Genomic DNA, 25,141 nt, shown 5'->3' with positions numbered 1-25,141 from the left:
AAGTCTGGCAGCTTAATTCTCAAGTCTAGCTGCTTAATTCTCAAGTCTAGCTGCTTAATTCTCAAGTCTAGCTGCTTAATTCTCAAGTCTAGCTGCTTAATTCTCAAGTCTAGCTGCTTAATTCTCAAGTCTAGCTGCTTAATTCTCAAGTCTAGCTGCTTAATTCTCAAGTCTAGCTGCTTAATTCTCAAGTCTAGCTGCTTAATTCTCAAGTCTAGCTGCTTAATTCTCAAGTCTAGCTGCTTAATTCTCAAGTCTAGCTGCTTAATTCTCAAGTCTAGCTGCTTAATTCTCAAGTCTAGCTGCTTAATTCTCAAGTCTAGCTGCTTAATTCTCAAGTCTAGCTGCTTAATTCTTCTTCATGTCAACAACAATCACATTGTAAGTTCATCATTAGTTCAATAGTAAATTAATGCACCAGGGTTGATAGACTTTTCAAAATACATTGGGTGTTCATAGATATTGCTGACATTAGCTTATCCCATATACTTAAATGAATCAACACAGAGATAGATGTTGTTGATGTTCTCAATTCCCAGGAAGCTCCGCAAATATTTGCGCAGGAGATATCGAAGCTCCTTAGCGTTGCTTTAAGAGGTCTCTGTAAAACAACGAGTTGAGGTTGTATTAGTCGTCTCTTAAACAGAAAAGAAAACATGAGTGGGGAAGTGTGAATGGATTTTACCCTTGGCTTCACGGGGTTGTCTACTACTGCTTCTAGTGTCTCTGTCTGCATAAGCCTCCGGCTTGTCATGCTTATAAAATGCTTCTAAGGCTCTTCTAACAAATGGGCGGACTAGGTTCACGGCAATATAAAGACAGTTACCTTTACTGCAGATGTACCTCGAAATGAGCCCAAGTTAATCTCCAGTTTGTGTACCGGACATCTCTTATGTCCTCGACTAGTGATCTCACCTATGCAAAAATTCCATAACGGCTTGAAGGATGCAAACACATTGGTTTTAGAAGGGGGAGACAAATGTATGAAATTACCATATACTACATGTCTGGAATATCATCACGTGCACTGCCAAAAAAAGTGAGTTTTATTTTTCAAATAGTCATCAGCAAATCTTACATGCTAAAGTGGGAGGGGGAAGCAACGAAACAAGTAAGAGTCTATGCTAAACCCTGAAATTTCGACGGAGTTTCCCGTTCTGCTTTCCAAGACCTGAGTCAAATTTGTCTAAGTTCACAGAGGAAGAAGAAACGAAAAACAAGTTAACAATAATTACACATATATTTTTCCATTTGCATTCAAAAGTTATCTGCAAGAATGTGAATTTTTTTGTCTTTACCAACAGACAACCACGCTGGAGGGCGGAAAGTGCATTTGCCTCTCCTCTTCAATGCCACTGCAAGCCACATAGGCACTTGTGTTGGAATCTGAGGAACGAACCGACCATATTACCATAATCCCCCTGTCACCGGTTCAAAAAGTTAATCATATGGTTAACTAAAAAATTCACCACCTGGTTTCAAGATTCTATAAAGCTGTGGAGAGATTACAGCGATGAAATTGAGCGGTTCCATGTTCATATTGGGAACAATCCCCACCATTTCGTCTTCTGCCATGAACTCAACCTGATGTGAAATGCTAAAATCAATTACATCATTGCAGACAGCAAACGAAGAAACAATATACAAACAAAGAGGAGGAGAAGACCCTCTTGGTTCGACTCGGTATTTTGATTGAACCAACCTCAAACCAAAAATTGTGAACCAAACAAAATTTCAACCCGATTCTTCACACGAGAGATGTGGCGTGTGTTTGCTGTGTTTTCTTAAAGAATCAAAACTCTTTTGTGTTAATGACTTTTCACGTCATGATTACATACATACAGCTAATTGTTGCTTCAAATTTAGTAACAGAGAATCTTGGTATAAATGAAACAGTTGAGAGACTATACAGCGGATGATGTGGGTGAACGAAACTGATCAAAGCAAAAACGGAGCATTTAGAAGCTTCCATAGGTATCTCAGTGAGGGAAAAGATTCTGATTCCGGATAGGATGAATGGTCATTAGTTGAATTGACATGTAGCTAACTACAACCAATACAACGTTGCTTGCAGCTCAAGGAAACAGTGATGGAGTGGTTGAACTAGAAAAGTGAGTCCCCTTTGAACAAGTTGGTATAAGTGAGGCCTCACAATATGGCTTACATTATTTCACTTGTGGGAAAGGATAAACAATCATAAGAGAATGTAATTACAAGACCACTTTTGTCTGGACCGACCATATTACACAACATAATCAATGTGAAATAAAACAAAGAAAAGCTAAACTTTGTCAGGGACGAATCTCATCCCAGTTGAGTCATTTACAAAATGCCAAAGCAGAAAGAAGAAAAAAACAACAAATGTACTTACGAGAAAAGACGAGAATTAAAAAGACAAATTAATCTTTGCAGAAGAAACTGAGTTTAACGATTTATTCTTGTTTTCCATCTGTACAACCACCACCCACCAATACTTGCCTCCCATTTTTACACCGAAACACCTGATTCAAGAGCTCTACCTCTGTTCATGTCAAGATCTTTGTGTGCTGCTGCTCCTCTCCCCTGATGTTTTCCTTGATGCTGCGACCAATACCCGTACGCCCTCAAGACTCTGTCCAGCAGCTCTTGTGGAACCGGCTCTCCTCTTCGTTGCTGCGGTGATATACTTGCTGTGTGGACCAGAGTCTTCCACTTATCCTGTAAAATCACATGTTCTTGCAACATTAATCTCCGTGATGAATATATGTATCAACCCAAAGTGAAAATATTCAGGTAATTCAGGTTTTTGGATATTTTTTTATTTATAAGTTATATTATATATATATATATATATATAAATTAAAAAATATATATTTTTATTATATTTTGAATATTCGGGTATTGTTATGGATTTTTGCTTCGGTTCCGGTTCGGTTATAGATTTTTGGATTTAGAAGAATAGCAACTGTTTGATAATATGCCCAAGACTAGATATATGTTCCAGATTTACAAGTTTGTGTTCGGTGTGTTTACCTTCAAGTCCACGTAGGTTCGATGATCTGCATCCTCGAAAGCACGCAGCTTCACATCACGCCATCTGTGCGATGAGATATATCGAAACCATTAGCTTTTTGAGTTTTTGCTATTAACACCACGACCAAAAACCACATGAAACGATATATATACCTTCCAGTTCCCAGTTCCTCAACTGCTTGTACGAGAGCTTCTACCTCTGTCACAGAGAAGGGTCTCCTGGTTCTGCGCTGAGCAAGCTCAGTACGCTTAGGTTTCTGGTTTAAAGGAACTATGGCAAGCGCCTCAGCTTCCAAGGATGGAAGTGGAACAAGCGCTCTCGGATCTGATGAAGGTTTTTCTTCATCAACAGTTATCTCCTTCTGATATGGAACTAACTCGAGGTGGTTATTGTCCACGATGTTTCCTGGATTAGCCACGTCATCAGAATGGTGAGTTTCAGTATCTAACGTGGGAGAAGCCGCAGACCTGGAAAGATCACCAGTGATATTCAATTAATGCAATCCGCAGGACAATGACAAGACAGCGAGTTTGTTAGTACCGTTCAGACAGGTTTGTGGGGTCGATAGGCACAAGAGGATCTTGGGAACACAGAGGCAGGGGAGCTTTGCTGGGACCAGGCTCCAAGGTGAACCCAAGGTTGGTTAGATTCTCTTCAGATGAGATCCCAGTCTGTGACAGAGTTTTCTTGTCATCTCTGATCTTTTTTCCATGGACTAATACCCCAACACGTATTCCACCGCTGAGTAAAACACTTACAGCCTCCATCACCGTCCTCTGTAACCAAAAGGGTCAAGGATCACCACTCTGTTATATTAAAACCTCAATGGAATGAAAGAAAATAGACATTGGCATGTACCTTTAGTGATCCTACAGTTGCAGTTTCTGGAACTTCAATAAAAAGCTCTGGAATCCTAAAGGACTTGATGCTTAGCTTCACTGCACCAGAGATAACATTAGTACCACATTACAATCTCTTCGGACAAATGTCTCAGTCACATATATCAACCGGTAAAGTACCATGGAAACCCTTTGAATGAGGACCACAACAGCTAAGATAAGATAAATAAATACCTGAATCACGCTTCTCAGGTAACTTGGAAACACTTCCACTACTGAGTCCACCTTCAGAAGTTACAACCGAGCTTCTGTCCGGTGATCTTCTCCTCTTGTAATTGGTCTCACGCTGCCATGCGTTGTATCCGTAACATGACTTCCTTTTGCGGTAAAGAGCCTTTACGCCAGCATCTATACAGTAAAAACAGGGCTTATCACAATTTGAAGAAATGTATTTAAGACAATAAGTGAATCAGGTTAAGAATACTTTACCAGCTCTGTAGTGTCCAAGATCCTTGGCCATTTGTTTCCAGTATTTAGACGAAAGCGACTTTCTTATTCTTCGAATCGTAGGAGACCTATACGACTTAAACTTACTGCTAAACTTATGGTAACTATATAATTTTTCATCATCATCATCATCTCTACCTAACTTAGTATGGTTCCCTTGTCTAGCAAGAGAACCATTAACGCGAGATGGCGATTTCAGATCACCATCCACGCACACTGACTTCTGAAACTGCACACCTAACGCAGTTGCATCTTCTAAGTTGCAAGCATCAGCTCCCAAGCCTCCATCTCGTTCAAACCCAGTATTCACAATAACATCACCCGTCTCCTCAGCGACGCCTTCACATTTGACGTTCTTGGTCTCAGACACAGGAGTTCGCTCCAGGATGCCGTCATCAGGAAACGAAAAGCTGTTCACCACACACGTCTTCTCATAAGCAGGCCTTGACACAGAGTTGCCTTGGTCAGAGGACTCAGATTTCAAATGGTCTTCTTGTTTGATCTCCTTACCGAAACTCTCGTGGTTATTCACTTCAAACGCGTTGGAAGACGCTGAGGAGCTCTCGCATTCCTCTAGCAACTTCCCAGCTAGAGAAGCGAGCAAGTCCATTGCATCAGTCCTTTTGTTTATGACCTTCCTCTGTTAAAAAAAAAAATCAACCGAGAGTTAGTAGTCATCAGAGAGACAGATCAAGAAGATGAGAATGAGATGATACCCTGCATGAACGAGGAGCCTTGGGGATATTGGGGTAATCAAATCCAACAGAGACGCAATCTAACTTCCTCTTGAACACCATCTCTCTCTCAGCTATACATAAACACTACCAACACACAAAACAAAACATTAATCTTGAGATTAAACGTAACTTGAGACGCACGCACATGTAGAGTCCAAACAACAATGTTACACATTTTCAGATCCAATGTTATATGATATAAACACGCAAAAACAATAAATTCAATAATTTCGAAAACATCAAATTGGATACAAAGCAGCAGGCGCAGATCAGATCTCAAAACATCAAACTGAACAAATTGGCTGTTCCCAACCAGATCTCCGACAAGTTCCCAATTATGTCGACCCGACCCGACCCGGTAAAGAATTTAAATCGGAAATTTGAAATCCCAGATCAGACACAAGGATCAAAATTCAACACAGAAAACTACAGATCGGATTCGATCGAAACTCACCTAAATCAACGTCACCAGCTCCTTGATCACGATCCGAGGCCAACTTCAATTACAGATCACGCGAACAGAGCTTCCAATTACCAATTTAATGTTTTTGTTTTAGGATATAAAATAATGTACAAAGGAGAGAAATTAGAATCGATCTATACACACAGACTTTTCGAGAATCTGAGATTTAAGGAGAAAAGAGTTATGTCTTTGTCCTCCCTATAAAAGAAAGAGGATGAAGGAGACGTGAATAATCAAAAACAAAAACCCCTTTTTTTTAATATATTCTCATAAATAAATAATCAAAAGTTTTTTTTATTGACCACACAAATGACGATGGGGGGTTTGGGGATGAGGCAGTTGAGGGGAACCGGTTGTTGACGGTTACAGTCGCAATTTTTATTAAACCCTCTCTCTCCGGTTAACCGGTTGTTGAGGGGTCACCCTTCTTCTCTCGGACCATTTAAAAAAAAGAATAAGAGGATAGGGTTTTGTCAGAAAGAATCTTAATTTTAGGGATCGGATAGAAACAATAAACATTGTGTTTGTGATTGGAGTGGGGTCCTTGTCTTTTAAGTAGCTCTCTCTTTCTACCACGTGGTTGAGAGAAGCCTGTGAGGAGTCTATTGCTTTGGTTATAACGTCGTCACAAGGTTCACTCATCTGAGGGATGACATCAAGTCCTCGATGATTGTTTATATGCTATTTATATTTAGATGTGTAGAACCATGTGCTAATGTGGCGGAGGTGAACGTGACATATTGTTTTTAAGGTTGAATCATTGATTGTGGTCTGTTAATGATCATGTTCTTGTGTTGGATGCGCCAATTTCTTAAGTAGTAATAAATTTGGGCTAGTGTGAAAGCCAAAATGTGTGTTACTAGCTAACATAAGCCAGATGTTGACGAATATACTTAGTTTACGCCCTCTGGCCTACTCTGATGTGGATGGTGGTGGACCTTTGGAACCTTCGTGATTATGGGCCACAGGACAATCTGTTAATGGGCTGGGTCTGATCATTCTCTTGGGATGCACAAATGAGATGACATAGTGCTAGCTACCTCGAATTATTCTCTCATCTTTTATTTGTATTTTGCGTAATCAATAGGTTTCTTTTTATCATTGGTGGTTACGATTCATGCATATCACAATCTCTTAGATACATTTTGTTGGTTTTCTTCACTGAAGTCTCATGTTATGAATCGTATTGATCACATACTCGAGTAGCATGTATACTGGACCACGGCGACATACTGACATTCTATAAAGAAAATAACACACGACCAACAAGGAGTTTGATTATTGGGGGCATGAGATAAATTAACTTCGGGTAGTCTGATTCCTAGCATTGGGTCTATATTTGTAGAGTTTAAAATGTAACTTTAACTCTTGCTACATTTAAATTAAAGCCCCAAATTTTACAAAAAAAAAAAAACAAGGAGTTTAAGGGAATTCAACATGAAGTATGGGTCCCTTTAAAACATGTAGAAAAATAAACCTTATTCTCTACCTACTTACGTTTATGATTTTCTTTGTTAGAGCCTCCACAATGGACGGTGCCAAACAAGAAGAATATAACTGCTATACTTTTCCACATTTTATGTTCATGACTAATGTTCGTTATACTAACTTGTCGATTTTATAACATTTATGATCTATTGTTAATATGTTATGGTTGGAAACTTCTTAAAGAAAATATCAATGGGAATCTCTTGTTATGTCTCTCAAAGAAAGAGCCAGAGAGTTTCCATAGTAAATTTCTGACATATGGATCTTTCAGAGCCTATAAATGTGTCGTTTGCAACTATTGCTTATAAAGTCTCAAAAGTTTATTTCACCTACTACCAACTCAGCATAGTTTATGTTGGATTGGATTTTACATGTAGAGCATATATTTTATCAGTTGACCTACTGATGATGTAGACATGAAACTTATCTCAAATCTCTCTTGTTGAAGACCACAACAATTAGAATCAAGCAATATCCACAATCAAAACGGATCAGATAAGATGGCAATCCTAACATAATCAACAAGAATGGTTTCCATTCATTATGTTTTCACCTGAAATGGCAAATTCATCTTGAATTCAACTCATTCTGATTCTTTGACCAGTCATATAGTCGTCGTTCTAATCTGGACACCACATAATATTTGGCATCCCATGTCATCTCAGAGACATTTTGACCATTCATTTGTCTTTAGCGTGAAGATGCATCCCCAAGATTAGGCACATCTTCATGAAGCTAAACATAAGCAAATTACATCATCTCTAAGACCTGCTTTACTTTGCCCTATAGTTGAACTCCATGTGGGAAATATCATAACTAAGGTACTTAACATGACTTTTCACAAAAAAAAAGGGTATAAAACATATTATATCATAAAAGGCCTAAAATGAAATATAAATTAATATCTTGTTTGCATAATTGACAGAGCTGACGATTTCTTACCCAATTTCACTGATGTGATTTCTTATTTTGTCTCTCTTTAATCTTAACGTTCTAACTTTTTCTCATTGACATTGGAATAATATTCTAATTATTTTAAAACAATAAAACTTGCCATATGTCAACCATATTAATTTATAAAACCATTACCACGTCACTTTCTATCAAAAATGGAATAAAAAATAAATTTCAAATAAAAGATATAATACTTAATAACAAAGATTTTATTACCCTCAAGTATTAAGGTCTTGGTCAAAAATAAAATAAAATATATATACCTCTAAATTCTGTTAATGAGAAAAAGATTTTATTACCCTCAAGTATTAAGGTCTTGGTCATTAACCTTTTGTAGCAATGGGTCAGTCAAGACTGACTGCGTTACTATCAACTCACGCAAATCCTCTAAACTCTGTTAATTAACAGCATATCTTCCGTCATTTTTGCGAGTCTTTAAAGTCTCTCTCTCTCTGACTCTGTGTAGCTTCCTTCCTTCCTCTCAAAATAATTTGGGGATCATACAGAAGCGCCTCCGTTCCTCCTCCGCCGATACGCACTCTTCTCGTCGGATTTATTCATCGTGGTTAGCTTCCTCGTTCCTTTCTCCTTCTCTATCCGTCGATTAATGATCCAATTCGCTTGTATCTGAATTCAAAATATCTCTTGATTTTGGAATTAAATAAGGGGAAGATCTGGGAAAATATCAGATTTGTTGATAAGATTGTTGATGATATTGCTCCAGATCGTTAATTCGATTGCGTTTTTGTTTTCTTATAAACCTGATTTGGACTCTGCCTTATGTTTTGAAAAGGGCTTGTTGAGATTTAATCCAATTCTTTGATATTCAGGTGGGATTGTTGCTCTTCATGTGTCTTAGACCATTTGCTTTTGGAGCTTTGTAGTGAAAAATAAAAACTTTGTGGTGGGAATCGTGAGATCTTGTGAGATGAAGATATCTTTGAGCTGCAGCTATGGGTTTGTTGATTGATGCTACTGCGTTTGGTAGAAAGGAGATCGCTTTTAATATAACACAGCAAGAACAACACAACATGGGTGAGACTCTCATCACAACCCTTTCTATGGAGAATTATCACCCGTCGACACTACTCTCCATGGACTCAGATGCTTTTACTCACGAAGAATCAGAGAGGGAGACGAACCGGTCGCTTTTGCTTACGGGTCCCCCTGATATCAACCTCCCGCTCTCATCTGAGGCGAGCCCGTCTCTGTTTCTGTGGAACGAGCACTGTGATATCTTAGACGTTGGCCTCGGGCCTCAGATTTACGAGCCTGAGGCTGTTGTTCATGTCCCCAAGGTTGCTAAGAAGCACAACAAGCGTGTAGATAGTGCTTGGGGTGCTTGGCTTTTCTTTAGCTTCTACTTCAAGCCAGTTTTGGATGACAAGTCTAAGAACAAGTTGATGAGGGACAGCAATGGGTTGTCTGGGTATGATAAATCTGATTTGCAGCTTGACTCCTTCATGGTTCAGCATGATATGGAGAATATGTACATGTGGGTGTTCAAGGAGAAGCCTGAGAATGCGCTGGGGAAGATGCAGCTAAGGAGTTACATGAACGGCCACTCGCGCGAGGGTGAGCGTCCTTTTCCTTTTAGTGTGGACAAAGGTTTCGTACGCTCTCATAGGATGCAGAGGAAACATTACCGTGGTCTTTCTAACCCACAGTGTCTCCATGGAATCGAAGTTGTTCAGTCGCCAAACCTCTCTGTGCTTAACGAGGATGAGAAGAAGAAGTGGACGGAACTCACAGGTCGAGATGTGAACTTTGCTATTCCCCTTGAAGCAATTGATTACGGTTCGTGGCGGAACCTCCCTACCACGGAACTGGAGGCTGAGCGACCTATTACTCAGGCTAAAGCAAACGGGCACACCCACCTTAAAAAGCTCAACGGTACCTTTATGACTCTGTCAACACATTCACCAAACCATGGAGCTGACTCAGTGGAAGCACAAATCGCTTGCAACAACAAACGCAAAAGGGATTGTCTCGCTCTAGGAAACTGCGATGACACAAGCTCAAGTGAGAAATCTCTGGACATGAAAATCAACACAACAGAGCTGCTGCCATGGTCAAATGATTTCGCTGGGGTGATGAAGGATGTGTATGGGCCAGTCACAGCTGCGAAGACTATATACGAAGATGACAAAGGGTATTTGATAATCGTCAGCCTGCCACTAGTTGATCCGGAAAGGGTTAAAGTGACATGGAGGAACACACCAACTCACGGAATTGTGAAGATATCATGTACAAGTACAGCATGTGAGCCATTCATCAAGAGACATGACAGGACATTTAAGCTAACAGATCCGACACCAGAGCACTGCCCACCAGGAGAGTTCGTCAGGGAAGTCTCCCTGCCAAACCGGATTCCAGACGACGCCAAGCTCGAAGCTTACAGGGATGAGACAGGAACAACGCTAGAGGTTTTAGTACCTAAACACCGTGTGGGACCAGAGGAGCATGAGGTCCGCGTCTGTCTCCGTCCCTTTATGCTAGAGTGAGAATGTGTCGTGTAACTTGTTAAAGGATTTTATTGATTCATGTAATCATTGGATTATTCATATTTAATCATATTTCCCATTGCTTACTTAGATGGAACAGAGTTAACGTCGATAATAATATAAATCTTCAAGCAGACAGAACATAAAGCAGGTTCAAAATACATAGAAAGAGCTTAACTAAGCGACAAAAGCAAACAACAGGAACATTAAAGCAAACAACATAACAAGAGAGGTAAGAAACTTGATCAACTTCTTCAATCTTTGGTCCAGCACCGCCACTGGCACCAGGAGTCAAGGAGAGCATCATTATCCATGCTACCAGCGGCACCCATGTCAACACCAGGGCTTTGGTACATCCTCGCAATAGCTGGGTTGCAAAAAGACTCGAGCTTCTTCATCTTGTTCTCATACTTTTTCAGATGGGAACAGAGGAGCACGAAGTTCGCGAGTCTCTCCGTCCTTTTATGCTAGAGAGAGAATGTCTCGCTTAACTTGCTTAAAGGATTTTATTAGTTCATGTTAACGTTGGACTATTCATATTTCTCGTACTTCCCGTTGCATTGCTTAAATGTAATGATAAAAAGCAGACACAAAGACTTAAAGCAACTTAAAGCAACCAGGTTTCAAGTACATAGAGAAAAGCTTAACAAAACATGCAGACGACTGAAACATTAAAGCAAATTCAAAATAACAATAGAGCTTAGAAACTTAATCAACTTCTTCAATCTTGGGTCCAGCACCACCGCTACCACCGGCAGGAGCATCGTCGTCCATGCCACCAGCTCCACCCATATCACCGCCTTGGTACATTCTCGCAATGATTGGGTTGCAGAGAGACTCGAGCTCCTTCATCTTATCCTCAAACTCATCCGCTTCCGCCAGCTGATTACCCTCCAACCATTCAATAGCCTGATCGATCGCATCCTCGATCTTCTTCTTGTCAGCTGCATCAAGCTTAGACGCGATCTTCTCATCCTTGATCGTGTTTCTCATGTTGTACGCGTAGTTCTCCAGAGCATTCTTCGCATCCACCTTCTTCTTGTGTTCCTCATCCTCTGCCTTGTACTTCTCCGCTTCTTGTACCATCTTCTCAATCTCTTCCTTGGACAGCCTTCCCTTGTCGTTGGTGATCGTGATTTTATTCTTCTGACCAGTCGTCTTGTCTTCAGCCGACACGTTCAGGATACCGTTGGCGTCTATGTCAAAACAGACAGTGATCTGAGGAACGCCTCGTGGTGCAGGCGGGATGCCGCTGAGCTCAAACTTCCCCAAAAGGTTGTTGTCCTTCGTCCTCGCTCTCTCTCCTTCGTAGACTTGAATCAACACACCAGGCTGGTTGTCCGAATAAGTCGAGAAGATCTGCTCCTTCTTCGTCGGAATCGTCGTGTTCCTCGGAATCAAAACAGTCATCACACCTCCAGCAGTCTCCAACCCCAATGACAGAGGCGTAACATCAAGAAGCAACAAGTCCTGAACCTTCTCATTCCCCTCCCCGCTCAAAATCGCGGCCTGAACAGCCGCTCCGTAAGCAACAGCCTCGTCAGGGTTAATACTCTTACAAAGCTCCTTCCCGTTAAAAAAATCCTGCAACAGCTGCTGAACCTTAGGGATCCTAGTGGACCCACCAACGAGCACAACGTCATGAACATTGCTCTTATCCATCTTCGCGTCCCTCAAACACTTCTCCACCGGCTCCATACACTTCCTGAACAGATCCATGTTCAGCTCCTCAAACCTCGCGCGCGTGATAGTCGTGTAGAAATCAACCCCCTCGTAGAGAGAATCAATCTCAATCGTCGTCTGCGCTGTCGAAGAGAGAGTCCTCTTGGCTCTCTCGCACGCCGTCCTCAGCCTCCTCAACGCCCTCGGGTTCCCGGTGATATCCTTCTTGTGCTTCCTCTTAAACTCCTGAACGAAGTGGTTCACCATCCTGTTATCAAAATCCTCACCACCGAGATGAGTATCACCAGCCGTCGCCTTCACTTCGAAGATCCCTTCCTCGATCGTGAGCAACGACACATCGAACGTCCCACCTCCCAAGTCAAATATCAGCACGTTCTTCTCCCCAACGCTAGACGCCTTCTTGTCGAGACCGTAGGCGATGGCCGCAGCGGTTGGCTCGTTGATGATGCGCATCACGTTGAGTCCCGAGATGACTCCGGCGTCCTTTGTGGCTTGACGCTGAGAGTCGTTGAAGTAAGCGGGGACTGTAACGACGGCGTTTTTGACGGACGTGCCGAGGAAGGCTTCTGCGATCTCACGCATCTTTGTGAGGACCATGGAGGATATCTCCTCAGCTGAGAACTGTTTCTCCTCTCCCTTGTAGTTGACGACGATCATGGGCTTCTCAGCTGGGCCGGAGATGACCTTGAAAGGCCAGTGCCTCATGTCCGCCTGGACGGAGGGGTCGCTGAACCTTCTTCCGATAAGACGCTTAGCATCTGCATAGACGTTAAGAGTAACCGTCAAACAACACGATTCATTCCATCACTCTATTTGAGCACAATGTTTTAAAAATCGCCAACCGCGTCTAAACCGATTTAAACCGATAACCGTCAAACAATACGTCCATCAATCTATTTTCACACAATGTTTTAAAAATCGCTAACCGCGTCTAAACCGATTTTTCGAACACTGTTCCATCAATCTATTTTCACACAATGTTTTAAAAATCGCTAACCGCGTCTAAACCGATTTTTCGAACACTGTTCCATCAATCTATTTTCACACAATGTTTTAAAAATCGCTAACCGCGTCTAAACCGATTTAAACCGATAACCGTCAAACAACACGATCCGCCAGCTCTATTTAACCCAATGTTGTAAAAATTGCTAACCGCGCCTAAACCGATTTAAACCGAATTTTAGAACACTGATTATTAAAACTTAAAGAGTTGAATATCCGGTTCAGATCTGAGCTATACAGTATGTGAACAAACATTACATCAAGAGCTGGAATCTAAGGCGGAGTTCGTGGTTTTGAGATGAGAAGAGCTTACCGAAGACGGTGTTGGTAGGGTTCATAGCGACTTGGTTCTTGGCGGCGTCTCCGATGAGACGCTCGCTGTCGGTGAAGGCGACGTAGGAAGGAGTGGTGCGGTTGCCTTGATCGTTGGCGATGATTTCGACGCGGTCGTGCTGCCACACGCCGACGCAGGAGTAGGTAGTGCCGAGATCGATTCCGATCGCTGGACCTTCGCCTTTACTCGCCATTATCGAGTTGTTTTGAATAGAGTTTTTTTTTTTCTTCGCGATTGATCGAGAGTGTTTTTGTTTAGGTTATGTGCATGAGAAGGAGGAAGGGAGAGAGGTGCTTAAATATTGAATCGAAAAGAAGTTCGAGAATGTTCAGTTGATGAGATGTCAGCCGTTGGATCTTATTTTTTCCGCCTTTTTCCTTTTTTTTTTTGTTTGTATTGGTTTCTCGCTCCTTCCAGAGACCTCGTTTTTGAATATCGAAACTCAGCCGTTTTGAGAAAAGTCATACCATATGAGATTTTTTACCGTACATAGTAACGTAAAACCACGTAAAATAACTGAGGGTTAAAGAAAAATTGGTCGTCAATATAATTGGCAATAAAATTATGAATGTAGTATGTTTGAGTTTATGACTGAATCATGAAACATATTTCATTCGTTAGGAGATCGGAACTTATCACGTTAGAACAAAGATCGTTGACTGACAAAGTGTCTCTGGTTGTGACTTTGTGGGAACGTAATATGATTTAGTGTTTTGATTTTAGCTTAATATGGTTTTATTCAATTGTTAATGACACCATCTGTAATCAATCATGTCTATTTAAGGTCGGGCGTGCAAATAGTTTAACATGCTCTGATCAGTGAATGTGTGAGGCACCCTAAAACCATTTATTGACATCGAAAGAGTTGGTGCTATGATCATTAATGACTCCAGATTCTTTCATTTCCATGTAAAGATCATTTCCTTCACGAGTTCGTTCGAGCACCTAACAACGTATCTTCACAGGCCAAGAACTACGAGATCACCCCTTTCATTCTGGGGTGACGGAGTGAAGTAATAATTTCATCGTAGAGTTGGTGCTCAGGCTTACAAGTATATTCATCAAACATGAACATCAAATTTGAAAACCAAAACTGGAACAAAGATGTGAAATGGATTAGGAACATGTTGACAACATTTTCATTCTAAGCATAGACTGTTGTTATTCTCTTCTCAGTTTGAAACAGATATAAACTTAAAAACCTTACATAATCTAAAGATACATTCACTCAAGTGGCTTCGTATTTGGGATCAGCAGCTACGTAATGATAAGCAATTACCAATCCGAAGATGAAGATGCCAAGAGAATTGACTATGAACCCCAAATCTTGATCATCAATCATCTGCAACCAACACAAACAAACATTTGAGCGAAACAAGTCTTGTTCCACCAAACAAAACCCAAGGTTCACAAAAGAGTCTATAAGGAGAAAATTGCAAACATGAGTCAAAATTAGCCTAACGTTTATTGCACAGAGAAAGAAAATGTGTTAATTACACTAAATGCATTTCAAATCATAACGGTAAACAACAGCATTCAGTTTAGCTCCATGAACATAAATCCAAGTGATCATTGTTAAAAGAACAAATTGATTGATACTTCTCTATTAGAACCAAAACAGAAAAAATCAAGCAAAAGAGATGATCCCAGTGGGAATCGAACCCACGACCTTTAGATTCGGAGTCTAACGCGATATCCACTCCGCTATGGGATCACATTGTATGAAAAGTTGAGATTCAAAACACCTAAAACTCCAAAACGTGACACAATCCGACAAGAGAAAATTGACAGTTTTCGTCGACAGAGACAGATTCAAAGGACCGGACCACACAAACTTAGACTGAGAGTGAGCAGATCAAAAACAAACACACTAGTTGGAACCAGATCTCCGAAGAAAGAATGGTAGATTTACCTTTTTATCAGACGGTGATTCGGTGGGAAAATGATCAGATCTCCAGGAACCAGACGCGATTGTCGTTGGATCTCAGAGTCTCGATGTCTGAGGGTTTTCTCTTCTTTTATTTACTTTGCTACGAAACAAGCCTGGCCCATTACGTAATTACTGCCCTTTTCACAAACGTAGTCGTTTTACTCAGGGCAGTGTATCTTACTAATGTTTCATTCCTTTTATTTTCAAATTGGTGTGATTCAAGCTTTTCGTACATATACACATCATAAAACATGGTTAGTAGTATCTCTTAACGAAACAATGGCAGCCAGAGTTAACGACAAGAAAAGGAACTGGTTAGGTTCACACTTTCACATATCCATTTTAAAGGCAAAACATTCGACAACCAAAGGCCAACAAGCTTCACTATCTCTACTCTCTAGTTCTCTACACAATACAAACCCCTAATTGGTTTTGTTCCAGACTCTGTACAAAAGCTAAGCTCCATGAAAAATAAAATTTCTGGAACTGTAGCCTCTGTTCATGATTTTGTTAATTTTACACACATAAGAGCATAAGAGAAAAAAAAATATATTCAGTTTGTTAGGTCAAAAAAAAAATCACATGCGGCAGTTATCAGATGCTTAGTGTTTCTGTAAGTTCCTTAAAGTCGCGCCATTCCCGCGGAAAAAGGAGAAGGCGGATGAGTCATATGATCACATTCCAGATGATCCCTTCAGCCAACGCTTTACTATCAACAACTTTCTTCAGATCTCAGCCACAGTGTCTGTCACACAAGAAGCCATATCTGAATCCACTTGCAGATTCCCCCCTGCTACTTTCAGCGACGAGTCCAGTATCTATGAAATGATTTTTACTTTCACTAAACTCTCTCTTCTTCTTTTTGCTGCACGGTGGTGGTAAAGTAACTCTCTAGGATTTTGTGAAACCAAGGAACTTACAGAGGCCATATGTAATAAACTGGAGACTTATGAGAGCCCCCGAGCTCAAAGCTCGTTTGATAGCTGGAGTATACCACACATCTGCAGGTATGGATTCTCCAGCAGTTTCTCATTATTGCTCTGCACAACACAAGAATACTATTATTTGTGGCGCACACAAAAAGAAGAAGAAAAAGCTCATTGATATTTGAGAGGCTCTATGACTTCGCACTCTAAATGATCAAAATAGCATTTACCTGCTGAGCCTTAAAGACAAGCTTCTGAAGCATGTTTTGGTAATTTTCTGGTTCCTCCGTCATCATCCTCTGAAATAACCCAAACTTCAACCAGTGAGCAAAAGATGAACAATTTTTTTTTTTGAAAACTTGGTTTTTCTTTAGTTGTATGAATGTCTTTTAAAATCAAAATTGTGAGTTTGAGAAATTTTCTTGCCTTTAGTAGAAAGGCTGAAGAGTAATAAGCCACCCTTGAGTCAGTATCATCCAGGAGTTCCCTGCATAGATACATATAAGTTCGTAAATGCCATGAAACATGTTGAACATATAAATCAACTGGGTTTTGAAGTATGGAAGAGTCAATGAATCACCTAAAGAACTCCTCTCCACCAACTTCTTGAAAAGCAACTGTATCCGCTGTGCATTTACCGATCAGAAGTAATAGCAGGGTGGCTCGGATATCAGAGGTTGCCCCTGGGATATTTCCTCTTCCTTTGCTTCCAACGGCGACACCAAGTGCAATATTGTCAGTTGCTGCACCTGCTAGTTGAATTAAGGGCCAATAAAACAAAGCCGCTGGAACACGCGCAACCAGCTGCATAGGGACGGTGGCTTGCCCGCGAAGAAGCATTGCTGCCATTGACGCTGTCTCGCACGTTGAAACAGGGACACTGTTGTAACGAGGCCTGGTGTCAGCATCATCCATATTCTCTTTATAGCTGTTACGATGGGAAGTTTCGGATTTGCTATTTCTATCAGCAGAATTGGGGGCTGTTTCATCATCAGGAGACAGAACTTTCAAGCACAATTGCGAGAAAAGAATGTCACACATCTGCATGGAAACAACAGAGAGAAGACAAAGATAAATTAGAACTTATAAAAATTCCAATAAGAACATATATTTCTGATAAATATCAGTAAGCTTTAGAGTGACCTTTAATAGGACATTTGACAAAGAAAAATAAAAGAGCAAACAAAAGGGTTCCACGAATGTGTACCTTTAAGATATTAATCCGGTCAGTTTCATTTATTTGTGCCATCAAAGACAAAGCGCTGCTCATTATGTCTATAACAGCGTTTGCTTTCTCTAGTCGTGTGTCTTTCTGGTCCTGACTAGCACCAATTGATCGCTGTGTCTCATTCTCATCTAGTAAGAACTTGGAACGCATAAGAAGCCTCTCCAGAATGAACAGGAAACCCCATCTTATAACACTGTTCCTTGATTTCAAGAGTCCACACAGAAGCTGTATGGAAATAGGTATATCAGAAGTAATCAGAGAGTCCGAGGCACCACAGAGGGCAATCTTTTGCTGCAGATCTTTTATGTTCAGCCATATACTTCCACCACCCTCTTCACTAATTTCCGCAATCAGAAGATCCCCCAACCAGATATATCCATTTTGACGGTATGTGGCTCTTTCTGAATGAAGAAGAGAGTGTAAAGTAGCCCAAGCTAGATGCACTGGCATCCTAATATCATTTCTTAATTCTTGAATGCTGTCCATGAATTTGTGCGATTTGGTTAGCTGTTTGTGATGCCGAAACTCTATGTCCAAGTGAGTAAACGAACGTATTATCGTGTCAAATTTTTCTGTTATATTTGCCAAAATCTGTGAGCAAGGAAAAAGGAAGTTAGAAAAGAGCTCTGACTAGCAAACAATATAAAAGAAGACCACTTAATCAGACCCTCAGAAAAAAATTATGCTGCCAACCTACCTGGTTTAGACGTTCACTGTTGCTGAACCCGGACAATGCTGCAGCAATTGATCTTCGCAGGATTTCCCCTATGCCTTCAACACCAAGCTTAACAGAAATGTAGAAAGCTTCAGGTGCATCAGCAAGAGCAAGTCGAACAGCCAAAGGTTGAATCTCATCATCAGTGTACTCAGAAAGACCAGCAACTGAGCATGCCTCATTAATTTGATGCAGGACATAGTCAAATAAAACCGAGTAGAGATTTCTTCTTTCCTCTCTAGTTGTCGCCAAAGAGTACTGTATCAATAAGATGAATCCCTCAATCTAACAGGAAATAATCGAGGCTCAAAGTATCTATTTACATGGTTTCTGAGAAAAAACTGAGTATATATTCGTAGTACCTTATAGAAAATGAACTCCACGCCACCAATCAGATCGACCTGTTCTACAAGAAAATTTGAGGCTCTTGAAGTTGCTTTGGTAGAACCATCTAGTTCTGGAGATCGATAAAACATGTTTGTCATGATACAAATAAGCTTGGAATGAACAACTTCTGACCAAGAATTCCTTTTGCTAGTTCCCAGAAGAGCTTTGATAACCTGATTCACGGAAAGTGACTGGCTCGTCAGAAAGCACAACTTAGCATAGGAGCCAATGTAATGGTAGCATGCAGCCGGAAACACAGATCACATAAAAATATCAATAAAACAAATCTAAATGAGAGGAAGGTAATGAAACAAGGAATCATCCACACAGCAGAAGGCAAAGAAAATATTCAACCTCACAGAACTAACATACCCTTATGTCAAGACCATTTAGCTGGTTTCTTCGTATTTTGCCTCTATCACAGACAAAATATAGCAAGCAGCTGAGAGCAGATGCCCAAACGGATTCTTCCTTTTCCTCAACCTACGAAAACAATTTTGAAGGTATAAAATCCAACACAATTCTAGATTTGACATCAAACAGAGAAGCAAGAAGAGAGTACGATACCTGAACAAGAAGAAGTAGAATTTCAAATAAGATTTTTAATATCCAAGACTCAAAGTTCTCAATAGCTGAAGAAGTGCTTGACATCTTAGGCAAGTCTTTCGTTCTCGTCCCTTGAAGCAGCATCTTGTTTTCATTATCGATAAATGTTTCTTGGGCGTATTCTTCCTCAATGGTTGTAGCATTGTCATTTATCTTTGGCTCTAACAGTTGTGCATGAACTCCTAAATTAAGAATTAAATCAAATACTCGAATCCTACAAGCTGCATTTGTGGAGCATAGCATTTCCTGAAATAAATTTGTACGCATGGGTGGAACAGTTAGCAAGCAGTGTAAATATCACAATACTGTATATGACTAGATGTCCCACCTCAAGCATGGAGAGAGTAAGAGGAGCAGCAATTCTAGCGTCCAATACATACCTAAAAAGAGAAGGTTTTCAAAACTTAGTACCATAAGCTTGTCAACAATAATAAAAGGGAGGAAAGGATAACTAGAAATCTTAATGAGACGACGCAATTAGGTTGGCTGCAGTGTAACAAACCGTACATGTCAATTACAAGCTTTATTAGGACGCTCACAGCCACATCCATCGACGGCTTCCCAGTCTTGCTATTTAATTGGGGTGATACGGTCATTGGATTTGAAGGGGTGGATGATGCCTCGGAACAAACAGCAGCGATCACCTCACCTACCTCGGCAGGGTTTAGGCGCAGTGGTTGTTGTTCACTGAAAAATCGTGCAGGGAACAACGATAGTCATTTGTTGTGATAGAAACGAAAGTTAAAATTTGCATCAGAAAGATGCTTCCATGCAGATAATCCCTTTTCATTCACAACAGCCAACAAAATACAGTTATTTACGCAAACGGCTTGATGCATCATGCACATACACAACAGTGGAGGAGGCACTCTTAAGTCTCAAACAACAATAATTTACAGTGAAATAATATATACTGAACGTTAAGAGTTTATTCAACTAGCAGCTCTTTGTCAGTCGCTTACCGATTCAAACCTTAGAGAGTCTAATATTAGGCATTATCTTAGATGTTGAAAAGGGAAACCTTATTGACATAGCCTTAGTATTACGTAAATGAAGGACCCAAAGATCATAAAGATATCCATCTTTTACCTGTAATGACGATACTGAAAAAGTGGTCTGGCACGTGGACGAAATGTGCTAACTGTGGAATCATCCCTGCAGATCATGCAAATCTTCAATCTAAGAACTAACACTAACTTTCAAAGCAGAGTGTTATGCTTTAAGATAATAATAATTTCCAAAACATTATCCTCATTAGGCCCAATCATGCAAAACTGCAATCCCTGAAAAGATATCTATTTCAAATAGCACCATTTATTTGATTCTTTCGAAACTATCCGGAAATGCCGTTCTGTCAGTTGTAGAACAGTCTCGAACAATGCAGAACGGGTCATAAATTTTCTTAACATCAAATGGAGGACTTTTGTAATCAACAGCTTGCTGGTTTCCAAAAAGTACCATTTCAGAAAACCCCCTTAAATCAAAATTTAAAATCCATGTTTTTGCCTCTACTGCATTATCACAATTACCAGCTGGAATCTGTTCTAAAGGAAATAATTTTAATCACTTCTTGAAATCTTGGAATCACGCGAAAGCTTGCAAGGTATAAAGTGCAAGCATAATCCTAAGTCATCACTTTGCAATTTACTTCAGAAAAACACAAGATAATACATACCAGATCTGCTGAGGGCCAATTCTAGTGCGTTTGGAAGCTGTTATCGCTCTCAAATGGGAACGAGCTGAGGCTGAGTTTGTTATCATTGTGACTGAAGCTGGCTGCAGCAGCTGTTCTAAGTAAGGCATCTCTGCGGTACCAAAATATTTCCAGTGTTGGCCCTTCATTTTAGCTTCCATATCTCCTACGAGCAGGCCCGCAGCACCAACTTCCAAGAGATTACAATTGTTCATGTCTTGGAGATTCACAGGGCGTTCGCTAACCATGCAGAGAAAATTCATTTAGTGATAGCCAAGTACCATGCAACGAATGAATTTTTTGTGATAGTAATTGAATTAGAGTTTTTCTAGTAAGATACAAACGTGCTGCGTGTATAGTCAAGAAAAGAGGCAAAGGCGCGTTTTTGTAGATAAAACCCTGTACGACGTACCTTTCAGAAGAAGCTGATGAAAACTGGAGCTCCCCAACCCAACGCCAATTCAGTAAGTCTGATGATATGTACTCAGTGTCTTCCATAGCATTAAACTCTTCTATATTTGACAAGTTTGAAACAGACAGATTTGCAGCATCCTTTTTCTGAGGAGACTCTACGGCATTTGCAGGACTTAATTGAGAATTGAATGATTTGCTCAACAAAGAAGATAGAGATGGCAATAACTGTCTTGATGCAAGAGTAGCTCCGGCAAATGCGGCTGGTTGAAAGGATCGCCTTGGGATATGTAGTGCCACAAGAGAACGCACATAATGCAATGACTTCACCAAAGCTGCAGAAGCAAAACTGGACACAGGTAAAGGAGAAGCACCCGCTGGTGCTGATAAAACAGGCAATGATTTTTGCTTCAAGCTAGCATCGCATTCAGCAATCAAGTTCACGCAAAATTTATCGACCTGCAGTAATGTCTCCTCCCCAGGCTTATATCTGTAGTGTAGGAACAGCTAGGGTCATTATAATGTAAAAATATAATCCATGGAAAACACTAGACGACCTGTTTGATACTGCAGACAACCCTCATAATATATGCAAGAAAAGCACAATAAATCACTACGCCTGAACAGCCATTAATGTCCCCTCCATATTCAAATGATCTACTAAATAATTAACCAAACTTAACAATCCCCATAAACGGAGCAGAAATAATGGTAATAGTAAGAAGGATGAGCTGGGGGGGCTTTGATAAATGAAAGAGATGCTAGTTCAAAGAAGCAAATGAAAATAATCAAGTTATTCGACTAGGCTATATTACCTTAAGAGATACCGTTTCAGTAATGCCACACACCTCGTCACCACAGCTGGACTGCAGAAAAGTGATTGAACATTAGAAACGATTATTTAAAAAAAACATGATAGTGAGAAACACTTAGAATCCTAGACAATGATTTCACTGAATTCCAAGGCTTAAATCTTATACCATAGTCTCATTATCATGACATGAGAAAGTATTGGAATGAACCAAATACACATGTAGCCGAGTCAAGAGTAAAATCACCTGCGATCTCTCTCTGCTATAGTATGCTCTAACAGCATGTTGTAGGCCAGGTCAGTCGTGCCAGTGGCTGATAAATAATCCTGTAACCAGCAAGTGATTGTGTAAGCGTCATACACTTCCCATAGACGCATAAAACTATTCTCAAGCAATTACAAAGGTCCCCTACTAAGCCAATAACAACCAAACCACGCCTTATCCATCACATATCCCTTTACCCAAAAAAATTTGCATCCACTTTGGGATTCAAATCCAATGGCTTCAGAAACAGCAATAGGACCTTCCTAGCTTCGAGATTCAACTGCAGCATCAATACTACTTAACGAAAAGCGACTCCTATCTTGTTACTATTCAATCGAAAACCAATAAGATCTACCAATGGAGTTTGCTATCACGTTAGCCTCTCATAACACATCTCAAACAGGATCTATCAGCTCCAAAGACGAGAGAGAGAGAGAGAGGGAGAGAGAGAGAGAGAGAAGCCAATTCCATACCCTGAGATTCCTAAGAGCTTCGGAAGGTGCTATCGAAGGGATCGCGCCGTGGTGAGATGTAGCCGGAGGGTGGGAGGACGAGAGGCAATCCGCCACGGCTCGGCGCAGCGGCTCGGGGGGCTTCTTGGAGGAAGAAGATCTAAGGCGGGAGGCGGAGCCGGCGACCCCGAGCTGGAGCAGCCGGGAGCTTCCGGGGCTGTGATTCTGACCGGGAGAGAACGAGGAAGACATTGAATCAAATCGCCACTCTTAGCTGCGCGGAGTGAAGACTTTTTTTTCTTTTTTCTGTTATCGATTTGGGTTAATGTTTGCTGGCTACGTCGTGTCTTTCACATCACAGAGATGAGCTGTCAAGCGCTTTCGTTTTATTGATCCCAATCCCTGTTCTAAAACTTGGCCGACTAGGCGTTACGCGTCACTTTTCCGCCCCGATTTATGCCAAATCGGTTTAAAAAATCAGATATCCGATTTTTTTTCGCCCAGACCGCCTAAATGACCGCCTAGCCGCCTAAATGACCGCCTAGCCGCCTAGGCGGCCGCCTAATCTATTTTTTTATTTATTTTTTATTTTATTTTTTTATTTTTAATAATATTTTTTATTTATTTATTTGATCTAAAATTTTATAAATATCATTTATATTCATAATTTTGATAAAAATTACACTATATTAAGTTTATATATTCGATTTGTGTGTTTTATACAATCTTAAACATGAAAATGTATTAATGTTATACACAATTAAAGATTAACATGTTTTATAATATAGTAAACCATCTAAAAATTCCGCCCCGTATAATTTTCGATTAATCCCCGATTTTCTCTTTAGGCGCTAGGTCCAACCCGACCGCCCGACTAGCGCCTAGCGCGTTCCCGAACAGGGATCCCAATTCTTTTACGTATACTAGATTTTTTACTCCCGCTACGCGCGAATCTGCTTTAATAATTTAATTTAATTTTGCAATATTTTTTAAGAAAAAGATGAATTTCGTAAAAAAAAATTTTATTAATATTATTAAAATATTATTTGATTTCCTATTTACATTGTTTTTATAAATTTGTTATTTTTGAACTTAGCTATTTATTTGTTTGTATTATAAAAGTAAAATTACTATTACTAAAGTATTTATAGTTTCTTATAAGTACATAATTTTAATATCACATAGATTTTTCAGTACATATACACTACTATACTATGCTATACACTACTATGAATACTTTATTAATAATTAGTTTTATTTTTTAATAATATTAAGATAATTTAATAGAAAATTGTTTTATATACATTTTTCTATGAAATTTATTTAAAGTGTGCTTTATTATTTTTCATAGTTAAGTTTTTATACAATTTTACCATTTAAATAACTAATATTTAGATATCAGTTTGTTTGTATACGTAAATGTATAAATGTATTTATAAACATGTGTATATTGTTTCTTAATAAAAAAATTAAAAGAGTCATATAGATTGTTCAATGCTTATTAACTAATACAACACTGTTATAAATATTTTATTATAATTTTATAAGTATTTCTATTTGAATGACATAAAAGATTAATCCTTATGCAATATATCTAACTTTTTTGTATTTACCAAATTTTTAGAATGAATGTATTATTATATACTTATTTTATGCATATTTGTATTTAAAATACTCTTATTTAATTCTTTTAAATGCATATCTAATAGTTTTATATGTATATTTAGGTCTAAATCATAATAAATATTTTGATGAAATTTAAATAATAGTAACTATCTGTTTGCTAGATATAAGAAAAGGAGAAAAAAAAAATATATATATATATATATAAAATTTATGCTAATATTAAGTAATATTTTATTTATTAAAATAAAAAATAAAAATCTAAAAAATTAAATATATCTCCTACTTGATATAGTTACAATATAAATTAGTGGTGGGATTATGATGTTTTAGCGGCTCACAAAATGTTTTCCCCGATTGAGAAGTTACTTTTCTCGGAAAAGGGTTACCATGTACTTCGATTTATTATTATTAGTGACATAATTTTAAAAAAAATATTTTAGATATTAAAAAAATTTGGTATGTTTCATGATATTTGGATTATGACTTCTTAAAAATAATTGTCTCAAAATTTATAAAAATCTAATTGTTGATGAGTAAATAACTATGTTAATTTATTTAATTGATAAA

The 25,141-nt window shown here is 39.4% G+C and overlaps 5 protein-coding genes and 1 non-coding gene across 6 annotated transcripts; 1 reads left to right on the top strand and 5 right to left on the bottom strand.

Annotated features, from left to right (window-relative positions):
• Nucleotides 1-2,187: 2,187 nt before the first annotated feature.
• On the bottom strand, nucleotides 2,188-5,779 carry LOC106318110 (telomere repeat-binding protein 3). The gene is made up of 9 exons (XM_013755966.1): nucleotides 5,551-5,779; nucleotides 5,076-5,180; nucleotides 4,342-4,999; nucleotides 4,087-4,260; nucleotides 3,872-3,951; nucleotides 3,554-3,789; nucleotides 3,166-3,480; nucleotides 3,013-3,076; nucleotides 2,188-2,697 (listed from the first exon to the last, which is right to left on the bottom strand). The coding sequence occupies exons 2-9, from the start codon at nucleotides 5,154-5,156 to the stop codon at nucleotides 2,488-2,490; spliced, it is 1,818 nt and encodes a 605-aa protein (XP_013611420.1). The 5' UTR covers nucleotides 5,157-5,180; nucleotides 5,551-5,779; the 3' UTR covers nucleotides 2,188-2,487.
• Nucleotides 5,780-8,507: 2,728 nt separating this feature from the next.
• Nucleotides 8,508-10,591, top strand: LOC106318100 (the record flags this gene model as incomplete). Its single annotated transcript, XM_013755955.1, is given in 2 exon segments — nucleotides 8,508-8,566; nucleotides 8,832-10,591. A coding segment is annotated over 1 exon segment (1,551 nt). The 3' UTR covers nucleotides 10,506-10,591.
• A 511-nt stretch (nucleotides 10,592-11,102) lies between these two features.
• On the bottom strand, nucleotides 11,103-13,804 carry LOC106318090 (probable mediator of RNA polymerase II transcription subunit 37c). The gene is made up of 2 exons (XM_013755945.1): nucleotides 13,504-13,804; nucleotides 11,103-12,946 (listed from the first exon to the last, which is right to left on the bottom strand). Exons 1-2 carry the CDS (start codon nucleotides 13,715-13,717, stop codon nucleotides 11,214-11,216), a joined length of 1,947 nt encoding a protein of 648 aa, XP_013611399.1. The 5' UTR covers nucleotides 13,718-13,804; the 3' UTR covers nucleotides 11,103-11,213.
• Nucleotides 13,805-14,541: 737 nt separating this feature from the next.
• LOC106318081 (dolichyl-diphosphooligosaccharide--protein glycosyltransferase subunit 4A-like) lies at nucleotides 14,542-15,555 on the bottom strand. Its single transcript, XM_013755937.1, has 2 exons — nucleotides 15,437-15,555; nucleotides 14,542-14,866 (listed from the first exon to the last, which is right to left on the bottom strand). Exon 2 carries the CDS (start codon nucleotides 14,864-14,866, stop codon nucleotides 14,753-14,755), a length of 114 nt encoding a protein of 37 aa, XP_013611391.1. The 5' UTR covers nucleotides 15,437-15,555; the 3' UTR covers nucleotides 14,542-14,752.
• On the bottom strand, nucleotides 15,166-15,238 carry TRNAR-CCG. Its single transcript has one exon. It is a non-coding gene; the product is annotated as a tRNA-Arg (tRNA).
• A 258-nt stretch (nucleotides 15,556-15,813) lies between the features above and the next one.
• On the bottom strand, nucleotides 15,814-23,200 carry LOC106318072. The gene is made up of 17 exons (XM_013755925.1): nucleotides 22,970-23,200; nucleotides 22,479-22,558; nucleotides 22,236-22,286; nucleotides 21,422-21,910; nucleotides 20,992-21,249; nucleotides 20,406-20,471; nucleotides 19,824-20,003; nucleotides 19,645-19,696; nucleotides 19,278-19,562; nucleotides 19,083-19,193; nucleotides 18,686-18,883; nucleotides 18,306-18,581; nucleotides 17,588-18,199; nucleotides 16,961-17,421; nucleotides 16,807-16,867; nucleotides 16,611-16,679; nucleotides 15,814-16,494 (listed from the first exon to the last, which is right to left on the bottom strand). Exons 1-17 carry the CDS (start codon nucleotides 23,198-23,200, stop codon nucleotides 16,420-16,422), a joined length of 3,555 nt encoding a protein of 1,184 aa, XP_013611379.1. The 3' UTR covers nucleotides 15,814-16,419.
• Nucleotides 23,201-25,141: the final 1,941 nt, after the last annotated feature.

Source organism: Brassica oleracea, chromosome C1 (assembly GCF_000695525.1).
Source record: "Brassica oleracea var. oleracea cultivar TO1000 chromosome C1, BOL, whole genome shotgun sequence".
NCBI lineage: Eukaryota > Viridiplantae > Streptophyta > Magnoliopsida > Brassicales > Brassicaceae > Brassica > Brassica oleracea.
Note: the sequence above shows the minus strand (reverse complement) of the source record. Positions and strands in the feature narration are given on the sequence as shown.